The 14,902-nt window shown below is 49.1% G+C and overlaps 1 protein-coding gene across 3 annotated transcripts; it reads right to left on the bottom strand.

Annotated features, from left to right (window-relative positions):
- Positions 1–2,125: 2,125 nt before the first annotated feature.
- Positions 2,126–14,293, bottom strand: TBC1D21 (TBC1 domain family member 21). Of its 3 annotated transcripts, XM_088025139.1 has the most exons (12): positions 14,234–14,293; positions 8,270–8,377; positions 8,035–8,138; positions 6,697–6,791; positions 6,076–6,186; positions 5,860–5,960; positions 4,802–4,898; positions 4,303–4,426; positions 3,503–3,553; positions 3,248–3,377; positions 2,541–2,624; positions 2,126–2,158 (listed from the first exon to the last, which is right to left on the bottom strand). In XM_088025139.1, the coding sequence occupies exons 1-12, from the start codon at positions 14,291–14,293 to the stop codon at positions 2,126–2,128; spliced, it is 1,098 nt and encodes a 365-aa protein (XP_087881265.1). The 3 variants fall into 3 exon arrangements, with proteins under 3 accessions (XP_087881265.1, XP_027955724.1, XP_027955725.1); XM_028099923.1 differs by lacking the exon at positions 3,503–3,553 and having other exon boundaries at positions 3,248–3,364; positions 4,326–4,426; XM_028099924.1 differs by lacking the exons at positions 3,503–3,553; positions 8,270–8,377 and having other exon boundaries at positions 3,248–3,364; positions 4,326–4,426.
- Positions 14,294–14,902: the final 609 nt, after the last annotated feature.

The raw sequence follows: 14,902 nt of genomic DNA, 5'->3' as shown, positions 1-14,902 counted from the left end.
AACTTAGGCTCTAGGATTTCAAAGCTTCCCATAGTTCTATCTCCGGACTGGCTCTTACTAGAACAACATGACACTGGGTGATAAAGTGATAAAGGAAGTGAGGAGAAGCCTGGGCTCAGCAGGTCAGTGTGAAGATCCTAATCCACACTCCACTGGCCAACGGTGCTATAGATGAGCTGAGAGAAGCCTGCTCTTCTAAGATCATTACCATCGCCTGACATTTATCTGAACCTGGATCAATTCAGTATCAGGACTTAATCCAGTTCATGTTTAAGACCAACAGAGGTGTCAAACATGCTCCCAGGAGGCCAGAGGTTCTTTGGAGGTACCATAGGGAATGACATGAGGTTTGAGGAGGGGTCGAGGGGGATCACAGGGAGGAAGGCCCTGGGCTCCCCACCCAAACTTCAAACACTGGGCTCCTGAGAAAGATTGTATAACCGTGGTTTTAGCACGTGATTTTACAAACAGGTTTGGAAACCATTGGTCTAGAAAGTGAGTTCTTGAATTTTTTAGTTTTGGAATAGATGTCTGGCATGGTGTATATGTCTCAACCAACAATCATAGGCCAACTGATGCTACCAGGCCAAAGGATGCCTTAGGAAAAGCATATCTGATGTTTCTCTGGACTCTTCCCAAGGCCACAGTTGGTGCACCAAGTTGTCTTTGACTCTGGTTCTTTGGTAAAATGAAAACATGGTTTTGATCTTAGAGAACTGTATTCCACGCAGGAAGACTTATTTAAATAAACTGTCTTGGAAACATAAACCCAAGAAGCGCAATACATGAACTTACCCACGTGCCTTCCTGCCTGGAAAGTGCTGGCTCTTTAGCCATGCAGGAGAGACGCTGGTGGGGGTCCAGGGCCCCACTCTTCAGCTACACCCTACTCCAGCACACACGCAGCGGCCAAGAGACTCAGAGCTAGCCATGGACGGGGACTGTCTCTTGAGGGGAAGGAGACCAGACACTAATTGGGGATGTAGTGCTTTCTGAGTGACGATAATGAGAGTGACAGGATGGGAGCAGAAAGGGGCGGCCCAGGAAGAGTGAGAAGAAGGTTATACCTCTTCCTGGGGGCCAGGGTCACGGCAAAACCAGTGGATCCTGCCTACCCATCCGTCAGCCCCTCTGAAAAGGTGTAGCCGCTGGGCAGGGGTGTGTGTGTGTGTGTGTGTGTGTGTGTGTGTGTGTGTGCGCACACGCATGCGTGCACAGGCATGCAGGTATACACACAGAGCAGATATGGGGACACCTGGCCAGCCCCAGCGCCTCTGCGGGTTCAGCCCCTTCTGGAGCATCCTTCTGTCTGCCCTGAGGGCACCCTCGGCGGAGAGCAGGCTGGGCAGGGGTTTCCGGGCTGTGGCACTGTCTGGGAAGAGTGGACTGCACAAGTCTCTGCCCCAGGGAGCAACTGGACTGCCTGGGCCAGAGAACAGGGGGCGTTCTCTAGAGAGACTGAGTAAGGCCAAAGAAAAGAGTTTAGTCCGAGGAGGCATTCCAGGCTGAGATGTGTAGGTGTGCTTGTGAAGCTTTGAAACCAGGAGGGGAATGGCCTGCGAGCCAGAGACCTGGGCCGTGTCCTTCCACAGACTGCCGGGGAATCTGTGGATGAACCACTGAACGTGGGATCACGGTGTCGGGCGTAAGGGGGAAAATGGCGGAGTGTGTACAAAGCCCTGTGGTCAAGGCCTCTTCTCAAGACCTGGTCCAGGGATGGAGCAGGTCTATGAGACGAGTTCAGTTTGTCCTCCGCTGGAGGCGGGGAGGCTCTCGAAGCTGTTTCTATCCTGACCCAGGTGCTTTCGAGTGTGGAGCCACCGTAGCCTTGGCAAACCCTTAGCTGTGGAGGAGTGGCCGACGGGCGCGGTCTCCCCGGTGTGCCTGGCCCCCTCTCCCTCACCATCTCCCTGCTCGCCCACCAGGCCTCTGTCTGTATTGCACATTCTGCTTGGCCCTCACGCGTCCACAGGAGACACATTACCCACCACAAACTGTGACTCCAGAGGCTGTTTCCAGTGTAGTTGTATTACCTACACCCTCACCCTAACGTCCCGTCGGACTTCACGGCTGAAGCCCCACCTCCGTCCTGTCCGTTGAGGGCATCTGTCCATTGCTAGAGTCCTCAGAGAAAGAAGTCCTTTAATGGCTGAGGAACCTGGGGAAGAGGAGGGTTCCGGCAGTTTGAGGTGGACAGATGTTGGTCTATTGCTCTCATTCTTCAGTCTGTCCAGCCAGTGACATTCTACTGAACCTCAGGGTGCCCAGCCCTGTGCCTGACCCACGGGGATGGACGCAGGGCACAAGTGGTGAGGACCAAGTCGCTGGGCAGCGCCGTCTCCCTGGGGAGGTGGGATTTGCATATGCAAACAGGAGGCGACCACACAGAGCAACACCCATGGGCTGGTGGCAGAGAAGGAGGCACAAACTGTGTCTCTGAAGCCGAACATGCCTGCCATATGCCGGGGCTGGGCTTGGAAGATCAGAGAGGGCTTCTTGGATGAGGAAGAGGAAGAAGGCAAATAATGAGGGTCACTTACATCTTTCTGGATGAGCTCAGCATACACCAAGCAGGCAGCAGAGATCAGCACATCCGCGTCAAGGTCAATGAGGTTGTTGCAGGCCTGTGCCGGGAAAGGAAGCCGGGAGGAAGCAGGTCTCCCTGGACACAGGCAGCTTCCTGCTGCTTCGCCCGGGACAAGGCCACTGCTCATGGCAGTCGCCGGGGCCACCTGATCTCCCCCCAGCCAGCCTGGCACAGTGCCGTTGATTTCACCACTGGAATGTGGTATTTGCGGGGAGATGGTAAATGCCGTTTTCATACCGGGCTCTGAAGGGTACCAGGATTCCACTGAGGGTCTCAGGAGCTTCTAAGGAGAACTTGTTTTGTAATTGGGCTGCCACCCTAGATTTTTTTAAACCCAGACTCCAGTTGCTTTTTAGCAATGTCAGAAAACTCTCGGTCTTTTGCCACAGGGGACCCTGGGGCCCAGGGGTTTAACTGTGAGGCAGTAAACCTAGAGGTTAAGAAGCATTCAAGGCCTCAGTTTCTTCCTATGTTAAATCAGGGTGCTGCCATGGTGGTTATGGTCCCTCTGCATCTGGCCTGTCATGGGCTCCCGTGTGTTGGTCTATATAAGCACAAGCACCGTGCTCAGGGCACCACAATTCCTGCCAGGGGCCAAGGGCTGGGATGGCGCAGGGGTTTCGGTGGGGGGGGGCTGGCCCGGCTCGAGGGTGCTCTCACCAGGAGGATGCCATCACTGGTCATGCTCTCCTGCAGCACCTGCTCGCGCACCATCTGCAGCATGCTGTAGGCCACCAGCACCTGGAAGTTTCTGCAGGGTTTCCCGGTCAGCAGAACCTGCAGGCAGCCCCTGAGTCTCAGCTGGGGCCTCCTAGCTCTTCGGATGGTGAGGTGCTCACTGACCACAGGCCCACCCGGGGTCAGCTGTCCCTGGGCCTCACTGCTGACTCCTTCATTCACTCAGGCAAGTGCTACCTCAGGGGATCCCAGGTATTGTGCTGGCTACTGGGGGACTCAGAGAAAAAGCTTCAGGGAATTCATTAGCTAGAGGAGGAGAGGAGGAGAGAGGGAAGGAGGGAAAGAGAGAGGGAGAGGGAGGGAGGAAGGGGAGGGAGAAGAAGGAGGGAGAATGACCCGGTGGCTATCCAAAGCATTTGAGTGGAGCTTTGGCAATGCAACGGTTGATAAGTCAACAATCCAGGGGTGTCCCCAGAGGTCTGGGGGTGGCCATGGACTTGGGCATAGAAACCAGCAGGCCATGAGGGAGGGTTAAGGTGGGTGGGAGTTGACTTGTGGGTCGCTGAATGCGGGGCTGAGTCTTGGGCTGGGCAGAGCAGAAGTGGGTAGTGGGTCTGTTCCTGGGGAGGTTCATGGGCTGGTGGCCCAAGGGTCTGGGATCAAAGAACTGCACCTTTGACCTGCCCTTGGAGGGCCCCTCCTTCTCCATGAGTGAGGGCCCCGAAGGGAGCCAGCACTCAAATGGAGGGGAAGGCAGAGGAGGGGGCAGCTGTGGAGGCACAGAGGGAGGCCTGCATGGGCGGGGAGGGGGGGCAGGAAAGCAGGTCAGGCTTTACCCGCACAGGCTGAGGGGCCCCTCCTCTTGCCCTTGCTGCCCTGCAGAAGGTCCTGGTGGGACTGAATGAACGGAAGGACATGCTGATGTGCTCACCTCCTCCAACAAGGCCCCATAAACCCCAACCTGCTCAACTCCATCCCAAGTCAGGAAGCAAGGAAACGGGCTTCCCCCCTGCCTGCTGGAGGGGTGGGGGCCTAACCCTTCCGTCCAAGGAGGACTCACCTCCCAGAGCCTCCAGACGTCGTCGAAGGACTTGAAGGCACGCTGGAAGCAGAGGCAGAACCAAGGGAAGAGGGACTGCACGGCCCCCGCCCCCTTCCCTCCTGTGGAGAGAGACACGGGGTGTCAGCCCAGAGGCCCGGGTCAAGGAAACCAGGGGCGGCACACGTGATAGAGCAGAAGCGCCCAGACAGGCCGAACAGCAGGGCACGTGAACACATGGGGGAAACCCAAAATGCCTGGCTTTCATGTTGCCAACTATCTTCAGAGAATGTTTGGAATGAATTTTCAACTGTCCAGATTCCAACTGCACATCTAGATGAATCCTCCTCCCAGGGCCCGGAGAGAAGACCAAAGGATCCTGCTCTCTCACCACCATGACGGGGCATTGCTCCCTGGGGCTGGGTCCTGGGTCCCTCTCATTCCTGCCCTGTCGGGGGAGCTGTACATCTGTAGGAGGTTGGGGGTGGTCCACTCACTTAGGTGCTCAGCAAACACGGGGTCCAAGAAGTTGATCAGGATGTTGAGCATGTCCAGGTTCTTGCCTACTCCGATCTTGATAACACAGCTGTGCTCCTGAGAGAGATGGGTGGGTGGGAGACCAACTGAATCTTTCTCTGCTTGAGGCCTGGCCTGCATCACCAACAATTCAGTTCTGGAGGCCCTGTGTGTGGCTGGCTCCAGGCTGGGCTCGTGTCTGTATGAGCCTGGGTGTCTGTGTGTGTGTGTGTGCACACTCACCTCATGTCTGTGTCTCTGTGATCTGTGTTTGTAGGTGTGTTCGTTTATATATGTGTATGCCCCTACGTGTGTGGTGGGGGGGGTGGGGATCCAGAGATGTCTCAGGCATGGCTCTCAATGCAGCGAGCCCAGTTATGCTTTCACACACACACACCATGGGTCAGAACCAGGTGGGACAGGGGAAGAGCAGTGAGCACATTGTTGCAGGGATGGAGACAATTCTGGACAGCCTCTCACAGACCATGAGGAAAGGCTTTCCAGGGAGGGTGTTCCAGAGAGAAGCAACTTCAAAAGCCCTCAACCTGATCACTGTGGGGTGTGTCTGGGGAGTACCGAGTCCCCTGGTGGGCCTGAAGTGTGGGTCATGTGAAGGGAGCAGTGAGAGAGAAGGCCAAAGATAGTCCTTGAATGCCAGGCCAAGGTTATTGGATTTTATTCTGAAAGTGATGGGGAGCCATGGAGAGGATCTGTGGGAGCAAAGCCATGTTTTGGGAGGGGAATGCCAGGAGAGGGGGCCACCCCTGGGACTGGCCAGTTACACTCTTTCGAGGTTTGGTGAGAGCTGGACCCAGAGCATCCTTCCAGCCGCCTCCTCAACTCCAATGCCTGCAACACATACAACCCATGCTCCATAAACGCACTAGGGTGAGTGCTGCCTGCCCAGGCTCCTCTGGGACCCAGAGGGGCTGTTTCATGGCTGGAGGAAAGAGCTGGGGCTCCCATTGCCTGCCTCACCTCCAGGGGGTGTCTGGGGAGTGGCAGGGAGGTGGTCCCTGAGCTCAGGTCCAACCCTCACCGTTTTCTGCAGGAAGAACTGGAAAAGCCAGAAAGTCTCGTGGTCATGTTCTGCCATCAGCTGGAAGAGCATCACCATCTCGTGGAAGCCCTGCTGGTACTCTGGGGTGGGGGTGGGGGACAGAGAGGAATGGTGAGCCTGGGCTTGGGCGGGGAAGGGATTTCAGGAAGGAATTGAGAAGAGGGGGCTGAGGAGAGGCTCAGCCCTGTGGCCCACCTGCCTGGGTATTGCAGACATAACTCAGGAGCAAGATTTTCTCCAGTCTCTTCTTGTCGATAATGACGTTGCCTAGGGGGTCTTTGTCGTAGAGTTTCTGAATGTCATATGCTAGGTTGGGGACAAGAGACAGGTAGGTGGCACCAGATCACCTCAGCAGAGGGGCCATGAATGAGTTTATTCCCCAAAGGGCAGGACCCACGACACCCTGGAGGGGGTTGTGACATCCACTCATGAGACTCTGCCCCGCACCACATCCTGAGCTGCCTGGCTTTGTTCCCACCTCCAAATCTTTGACTAGGCCATACCCTCTGCCAAGAATGCCCCCCCCACCCCATTCCCACTCCACTGGTCCCATCCAATTGAAATCCAGCCTAGTTCAAGGCCAAAGGGTAGAGATGAAGACAAAGCAGCAGGAACAGCATGCACTCAGGAGAATATGACACTAGGCATGTAGGAGACCCCAGGAGAGATGGGGGATGGACTAACCAGGATTTAGCCAGCAGAATTCCAGAATTCAAGGCAGCTCCCAGGCATCTGCCCCTGGATATGACTGAGGAGCCAGCAGGCATGCCCTCAGGCACTCCCCCCTGCCCAGCCCTGCCCACCCGACTAGCTCACTGATGGTATTCCGAGTCTCCATAAAGTTCCGGTGCAGGTTTTCCAGAAGGGGCTGAATCTTTTTATACATTTCGCATAAGGCCTCATAGTTCTTCCTGTGCAAAGAGAACTGAGGCTGGAGGAGGCAGCCTTCTCCTGGCCAATCAAGGGAAGTCTGAGCAGCTCTCTCCACTAGGCTGCTCTCCCTACCTGTGTGTGATGTTTCCCCTCATCTCCTCCATCAGGCGCCAGCCCTAACCACGTTCTGTGCTAATGTGCCCCTGGGGGGCAGCATGGAGGTGGGATCAGTCTTTTGGCCCTGGGGGTCCCATGGCTGCTCCTGAATCCTGGCTCCACAAATTAATAACTGGGTGTTTGCAAAGAGGGTGAGGCCTTGGGGACATCACAAGCCCTCTCTAAGCCTCAGTTTCCTCTTCTGTAGAATGAGGATAATCCTGGCACCTTGGCCTAAGAATTGGAAGGATTGGATGAGACAGTGTCTAGTGTCCATCATTAGAACATGCTTAGGTGCTGTAGGAGGCTGAATGGTGACCCTTCAAAAGATATGTCTGTGTCTTAACCGCTGAATCCTGTGAATGTGAACTTATTTGGAAAAGGGCCTTTGCGGGTGTAATTAAGTTAAGGATCTCTAGATGAGATCAATCTAGATTATTTAGGTGGACCCTAAATCCAATGACAAGTGTCCTTCTAAGGACACACAGAGACACACAGAGAGACAGAGGGAAGAGGAACAGGCCATGTAACCACAGAGGCAGAGATGGGAGGAGTCCCTGGAGCCAGCAGAACCTCAGAGGCAGGGGAGGACTCTTCCCTAGAGCCTTCAGGGAGTGTGGCGCTGCCAGTGCCTTGCTGTTGGGCTTCTGGCCTCCAGAACGGAGACAATAGATTTCTGCTGTTGCAAAACCCTTGTTTGTGGGGCCTGTTACAGCAGCTTCGGGGAGCTAACACAGGCTCCTGTCTGGGCTCTCGAGCTTTCCAGGCTGGCCCTCAGTTCCCCTACTGCCCTGAATGATTCTTCTGGCCCTTTGTACATGAGTCTTCACCTCAGATAGGCTGCGTAGGCCCTAGGGAAGGAACTGATGAGATGGCGGCGGGGAAGAGGGACCTGCTGGGATCCAGCCCAGGCTAGGCAGTCTGTGCGCTGCTAAATGGAGCTGGGCGGGAAGGGGCTGGCACCTCCTGGGTTCGGGCCCTGGGTCAGGAGCACGTGGGGAGTTTGTCTCTTAGAATAAGAAATCCATTTGGGGGAAGAAGACTGAACTTGTCAGGCTGGGATGGGCACTCCTTCCCACCTGCACTGCCACCCACTCTCCCCTGACAGGATCTGGAATGTTCTACCTCCTCGTGCTGTCCACCGTGAGTCGCTCATCCTGGGAGCTCTGCCACGAGTAGTAGCCCGTGAGGAACTTCCAGGCTTCTGTCCTCACGTAGGGGTGCAGACCCTGGGGTGGGCATGAGAGGTGAGAGGTCATGGGACCTCCAGATGCCTGCCAAGAGGGTGTCTCCAAATGCCATGCCTGCCCCTTGCCCACCCATGCCCTCCAGTGCCAGGGCGAGGCCTTGAGGACCGTACCCGCTCCAGGATGTTCACACAAATGAGGTCTCGTGACTTGGCCAACAGACCATTCTCATCAAAGAAGCCATCCCATTCCGTCTTGTCAATGGGTGGTTTTCTCTTCACCTGGCAAGGACAATCACTTCAGCCCTCTGTTAGGAACCTTTGGCTTTTCTTTTAAGTGTGATTTTTTTTTTCCACGCTATACTCTGGAGTTTGCAATATGAATCAAGTTCCCCGCTTCTGACTCACTTCTGGAAATTTATCCTGAAGAAATTACTGCAAAGTTATAGAAAAATGCTGAATGCACAATAATTTTCATTGCGCATTACTTACCAAAATGAAAACCACACGTGCTCTAAACATTATGCAATAAGGGAATAGTTAAATAAACTATAATTTATATGCTCAATGGAATGTTGTGAGGCATAAAAAATGATGCTTACAGGGAATGAATAATAACCTGGAAAAATGAAAATGTTAATGGAAAAAAGCAGAATACAAAATTATACATTCAGTATCTAGCCTCTATCCTCTCTATGCACTATACTCCTCATATACCTGTTCCATATTATGAAAACTACACCTTACATACTCTAATGTGTAGTGAATTAACCACTATAAAAATTCTGTTAGAAAAAAAACTGAAAAAAAAAATCCCCACCAAAAACCCCACCAAAAGCATGGGTCCTACATAATCTTTTCCTTTTTCTTGTGTTTTCAAACTTTTCTGTAATAATGTCTACTGCTTTGATAATGGAAAAGTATAAAATAAGCACTAAACACTCCGACGAGCTACCTTTTGCCTTTCCTGGAAGAGTAAAACAGTTCGTCATAAGAAATGGTTTCCGGTTTACATTAAGAGAGGTGTGTGTGTGTGTGTGTGTGTGTGTGTGTGTGTGTGTGTGTGTGTGTGTGTGTTTGATGGGGGGAGGTGAGTGCACTGCATGCAAAGTAATTAAAAATGCTCATAAGACAATAACCAGAGGTAAGAGCTCCTGTCAGAAGGGGGAAGCTTCCTAGAGGAAGCCTTTATTAGAGAGAAGCATATCTTGAAATGCCATATTGCAAGCATGAGGATGTGCTGATGGACAGAGGTTGGCAGGTGACTAGACATGTCTGATATACACACTCCCAACTCCCCATTGATATACACCTGAATATGCACATGTGTGACTCAAATTGACTTTGCATATGAGTCACCTGAGAATCTTTGTACAATGCAGATTCTGACTCAGAGGGTCTGGGGTGGGGCCCAAGATGACGCATTTCTAACAAGCTCCCAGGAGATCGCTGATGCTGCTGGTCCACTGATCACGAGAGGCAAGCTATTAGAAATTGCTTTAGCACTGGAAATAAAAAAATAAGAACCCACGGGCCCAGATTTAGGATAATTTCCACTAACCCCACATTTGATAGGGATGGATTGAGCCCCTTAGTAACTCATACATGCTCTATCTTCTGAACCAAAATAGGACACAGGGGCCCAAGAAGATACCAAAAAAAAAAAAAAAAAACCCCAAAATCTCCACCCTCATTGTTGACCTAACCTTGGGAAACAGAGTCTGTCCTGATGCCATGCCCCAGTTGCATAGACACTGTCGTCTGAGCAGAGCCCGGCTTCCTACCCTCAGACTGCCATCCTGTTCTCCCAACCTATATTCAGACTGCAACACTCGGCATGCACTGTGACAGGAAGTAGGAGAAAATAGGCAACGTTGGGCTGTGTCTTGGGGTCCTTAATCATGAACTTTGGCAATGCATTTCCATAGAAATCTTAGTCAATTTATCAATTTCTACAGTAAAGACAGCTGTGATTTTGATGGGGACGGTGCTGAATTTATAGGTCAATTTGGGGAGAATTGATAATATTGAGCTTTCTGTCCCATGAACATGGTATATTTCTCCATCTATTTAGGTCTTCTTTAATTTCTCTCAGCATTGTTTTGTAGGTATGTAGGCTATTCTATAGTTTATCAGATTTATCCCTAAATATTTTGGGTTGGGGGAGATGTTATTGTAAAAGCTGTTGTTTTAAAACTTCCAACTTCCAATTGTTCATTGCTTGTATATAGAAATACAATGGGTTTTTATATATTGATCTTGTGTCCTGTCACTTTGTTAATCTCACTTATTAGTCCTAGTAGCTTTTGTGGATTCCATGGGGATTTATTATAGAGGCCAACAATCAGCAAACTACAACCCATGGACCAAATCTGGCCTGCAATCTGTTTTTTTTTGTTGTTATTGTTAAATAAAGTTTTATTGGCACACAGCCATGCCCATTCATTCATGTATTGTTTATGGCTGCTTTCATGCTAAAATAACAGAGTAAAGGGGCGCCTGGGGGCTCAGTCTGTTAAGCGTCTGCCCTCAGCTCATGTCATGATCCTGGAGTCCTGGGATCAAGCCCTGCATCGGGCTCCCTGTTCAGCGGGGAGCCTGCTTTTCCAACTCTTCCTCTGCCCCTCCCTCCGCTTGTGCTCTCTCACTCACTCTCTCTCTCAAATAAATAAATAAATAAATAAATACATAAATACATAAATACATAAATATATAAATATCTTTAAAATAGATATATGGCACACAAAGACTAACATACTCTATATTTCTCCATCTATTTAGGTCTTTGATTTCTCTCAGCATTGTTTTGTAGGTATGTAGGATATTCATATGTTTTGTCAGATTTATCCCCAAATATTTGGGGGGGATGTTATTGTAAAAACTTATTTATTTATTAATGAACTGGCTCGAACCTCCAGTGCAATGGTGAACTATCTTGGCTATGTTCCCAATCTTAGAGGAAAAGCATTCAGACATTCATGACTCAGTATGATGTTAACTGCAGGCTTTTTGTAGCTGCCCTTCAGGAGGTTGAGGAAGCTCTCTTCCATTCCTAGTTTGCTGAGAGTTTTTATCAAGAATGGCTACTGGATTTTTTCAAATGATACTCTTAATCTGTTGAAATGATCATACAGTTTTTCATTTCTTAGTTTGTTAATATGGTAAATTATATTGTATGATTTTGAATGTTAAATCAGCCTTGCATTTCTTGGATAAACCCCACTGGTGATATGTTATTTTATATATATATATATATATATATATATATATATATAAAATATTATATATATATTATTGGAGACTATATGCTAAATTTTATTTAAGATCTTTGCATCAATGTTCACGTGACATATTGGTCTATGATTTTCTTTTCTTGTAATGTCTTTGATTTTGGTATCAGGATAATGTTGGCTTCAGAGAATGAGCACGCGTGTATTCCCACTTCAAAATTTTTTGGAATAGTTTGTATTGAAGCAGTACCACTTCTTTTTCCAATATTTAGTATCGCTCACCAGTGAAGCCATCAAGGCCTGAAGTGTTTTTTGTGGGAAGATTTTTAACTACAGACATTTTTTTATTAGGTTGAAGGATGGCGTCAGAAGAAAACATTTTTTTTAACTGTAAAAATTGGAGATTTATAGGAGCAGGGCAGTTTCCATCTAATTCACTTTTAAAGATAAAAGCAAATAATACACGAAACAACAAGGCATTAATAAGAGCATAAAGCATAAAAAATGATAGAAACCCAAATAAATCATTTATGAAAACAAATGCAGTAAATTCTCTGATTGGCTGTAAACATTTACAAAGCATTGATGATGTGCCAGGCACTGTCCTAAGCACTTTATATTTATCATTTAACCTTTGCAACAATTGGCCATCTGCCTAACTTTGCCATTGCTGAATTCACTTACAAAAAGTCACTGACTTCCCCTTTCAGGAAACTCAATTTCTCTATTTCCGCCACTTCTATGGGCAAACCTAAGCAAACTACAGGCCAACCACAAGAACATCTAAGACATTTGTTGACAAGCCAAGGACAAGCACAAGAAGCCTGTTGACCTGGGAATATTTCCACACAGAAGTCCTCTCCCTCTCTTCTCCAGTACATTCACACTGCCTGTCTATGCCAGAAATCACAGAATCTGTATCTGGGGTTCTTTGAAGTAAGAGAGATTGTCAACTCAATGGCCCTCTCAAATCCGCCTTCATTCTCCCATAATCCCCCATTCCTTGCTCCACTAACCTATTAACATGCTGCACCACCATCTGGGTACAATGACCTGGTGATTCAGGCTTGGGTGATATATGGTCCACGAGGTGCTGGATACCCTTCAGCTCTGCAGTAGCTTTTTTCCTAGTCTCTTAGGAAGAGTACTGCTAGGTAGAGCAGTTGTGAAAATCTCCCACCTTTATGGTGTGCTTAAACAGGTTAAAGCTCTCCACTAGCAAACCTAGAGACACCATGGCCATGTTCCCTCTAGAGTGGGGGGGCCAGAAGTAGGAGGCCTCAGTGGTTCAGTTTCTCTAACATCTTCCTGCTACCCTCTTCTATTTTGCATCACTGGGTTAAGATTTTTCTCTAATACTTTAAATTTTTTTATTTTTTAAAGATTTATTTATTTATTTGAGAAAGAGAGAGCACACAGAGGGAGAGGGAGAAGCAGACTCCCCACGGAGCAGGGAGCCTGACTCGGCTTGATCGTAGGGCCCTGGGATCATGAACTGAGCCAAAGGCAGACGCTTAACCGACTGAGCCACCCAGGGGCCCCCTCTAATATTTTTAGTAAAATAGGAAAGCTACTGGAGGATAAGGCAAGTTTTCCAGGAGGGTTTCTGTTGCCATGTTGCTCTGAATACTCATAGCAACAGAGCCCCCAGTAGGCCTGGGAAGGGTCACTGGCTGCTTATTGATCTCAACCTCTTCTACTCCAGTTCCCTTGAGGAACAAGATATACTTACTTCCAAATAAGAGTGGCTCACCCAGGGAAGAGCAAGCTAGCCCAAGGAGGGAAGGAGTATTAAAATTGGGGTGGAGGAGGCATATGTGCAACTTGGAAGTTACCTGGGTGATTATTATCAACCCAGGTATGGGGGTGTATCATCAGTATAGCATAGTGATTAAATGAATGGCTTAAAACAGCGGTTCTCAAAGTTAGCTGTGTATCAGACTCACTTGGAGCACTTGTTAAAACACAGATCACTGGACCCCACCCTGAGAGTTTCTGGTTCAGAGCACCTGGGGATCAAGAGTCTGCATTACAAGTTCTCAGTTGATGCTGATGAGGCAGTTTTGGGCACCACACTTTGAGAATCACTGATTTGGAAGCTGGACTCCGCAGTCTGGGTCTAAATACCACAGCTCTGCCACTTACCAGCTGTGTGACTTGAGGCAAGTTGCTTTGTCTCTGTGCCCCAACTTTCTCATAAAATGAAGATAATAGCATCATCCACCTCATATAGGGTCATGGTGAGAATAAATTACTATAAATAAAGCATTTAGAACAGTCGTGGTACATACTAAAGGCTATGTGACGGTTTGTTATTTTATTATTATCACTCTATAAGTTCAGAAAAATGAATAAAGATATAAAGAAAATCCAAATCAAGACTTGATGATAATTTGCAATAAAGCTATAACATCATTCCTTAATCAATATGATTAATGAAACTTGAGATTGGTTAAGGTCATTATAATTAGTTATGATGATTTTGAAAAATATACCATGTGGAAAACTTTTATGACTGAGGCCGACTTTTAAAGACTAGATGTATCTTAGTAAGTGGGCTTGAAACCACCTACTAACAAAGGCATTACTGCCACCTGGTGGCAGCATACCAAAATTGTTGGCAAAAACACCAAGGAAAATTTATCGAGATTGAACTTGCAAACCTAAAAGTCATTAAAGTTAGAATGTCACATATAGGGAAAGGTAACTGGCTTAGAAAGAAGGGTTAAGGGGGGCAAGGGGACCTGTGTCTTTTCAGTCCTGATGTGAGATCAAGGTACAACTTACCCTGCTCAACCTTATAGGCCAGCTCAGGGTTCTAGTCCTTCCCACCCCACTGAGGAAAGTGGCCCTAATGCAAACCAGAAGTTGGGGAAGGAGGGACTTGGAGCTGATGAAGAACACGCACCAGGATGAAGGAGGCTGACCACCTGGCAGAGAGGCTGTTTTCAGGAGAGAGGGTGGTCATGGCCCCTGCAGGATATCTTCAAAGCAGCTTCTGACCAGGGCTCACTTGGAGCCCTAAATGATGCTTAATTAGCAGGGGAAAGTGATCTTCCTTTTGGGGGATGAATTCATTCCCAGGCGAAACTGGGCCTCTCCTTGACCTCCCACAGCTGAACAGAGCCGGGCAGCATGTGTCACAAGGCCCCTGGAACACTCATCACAATGACCTTGGAACATAGGGACACTCAGCTTCAGAGGTAACACACACCCAGGAACCAACCAAAGATATCAGTCAGCCAGAAAATCACAGGACATACAGGATGTACAGTGGAGGTTAGGGCTGAGAACATGCAGATCAGTGTGCTGGGCAGGTCCGGGGAGGCTTCCTAGGAGAGGTGGGCCAGGAAGCCTTCCTCCCTATCTCTGGCTAGCCCTTCTCCGGGCTCCCTCCCCTTGTTATCCCACAGATCAGTACCCAAGCCCAGATAACACCTAGATTCTGAGCTTCAGGTTTCTTGGGTATCAATTCCAGAGATCCAGAATCAGTTGTCTGGGTTGGGGATCTGGGGGACTGTATTTTGAAAAACTCCCTGGGTGATTCAGTGTCAGTATGTATATTTGATTGGTATCT

The sequence above is a fragment of the Eumetopias jubatus genome, unplaced genomic scaffold (genome assembly GCF_037043125.1).
Source record: "Eumetopias jubatus isolate StellerSeaLion01/CBP00866 unplaced genomic scaffold, mEumJub1_p1.0 scaffold_7, whole genome shotgun sequence".
In the NCBI taxonomy this organism is placed as follows: Eukaryota; Metazoa; Chordata; class Mammalia; order Carnivora; family Otariidae; genus Eumetopias; species Eumetopias jubatus.
The sequence above is the reverse complement of the archived record's forward strand: the minus strand, read 5'-3'. Positions and strand labels throughout refer to the sequence as shown.

What these genes read in the sequence shown, in the direction of transcription:
- TBC1D21 (XM_088025139.1), bottom strand. Translation starts at nt 14,293, where the DNA reads ATGACCACCCTCTCTCCTGAAAACAGCCTCTCTGCCAGGTGGTCAGCC. An exon ending in GGTCAGCCTCCTTCATCCTG is followed by an intron (nt 8,378 to 14,233) that starts GTGCGTGTTCTT and finishes TGTCCTTGCCAG; the next exon opens with GTGAAGAGAAAACCACCCAT. An exon ending in ACGGTGGACAGCACGAGGAG is followed by an intron (nt 6,792 to 8,034) that starts GTAGAACATTCC and finishes CTCTTTGCACAG; the next exon opens with GAAGAACTATGAGGCCTTAT.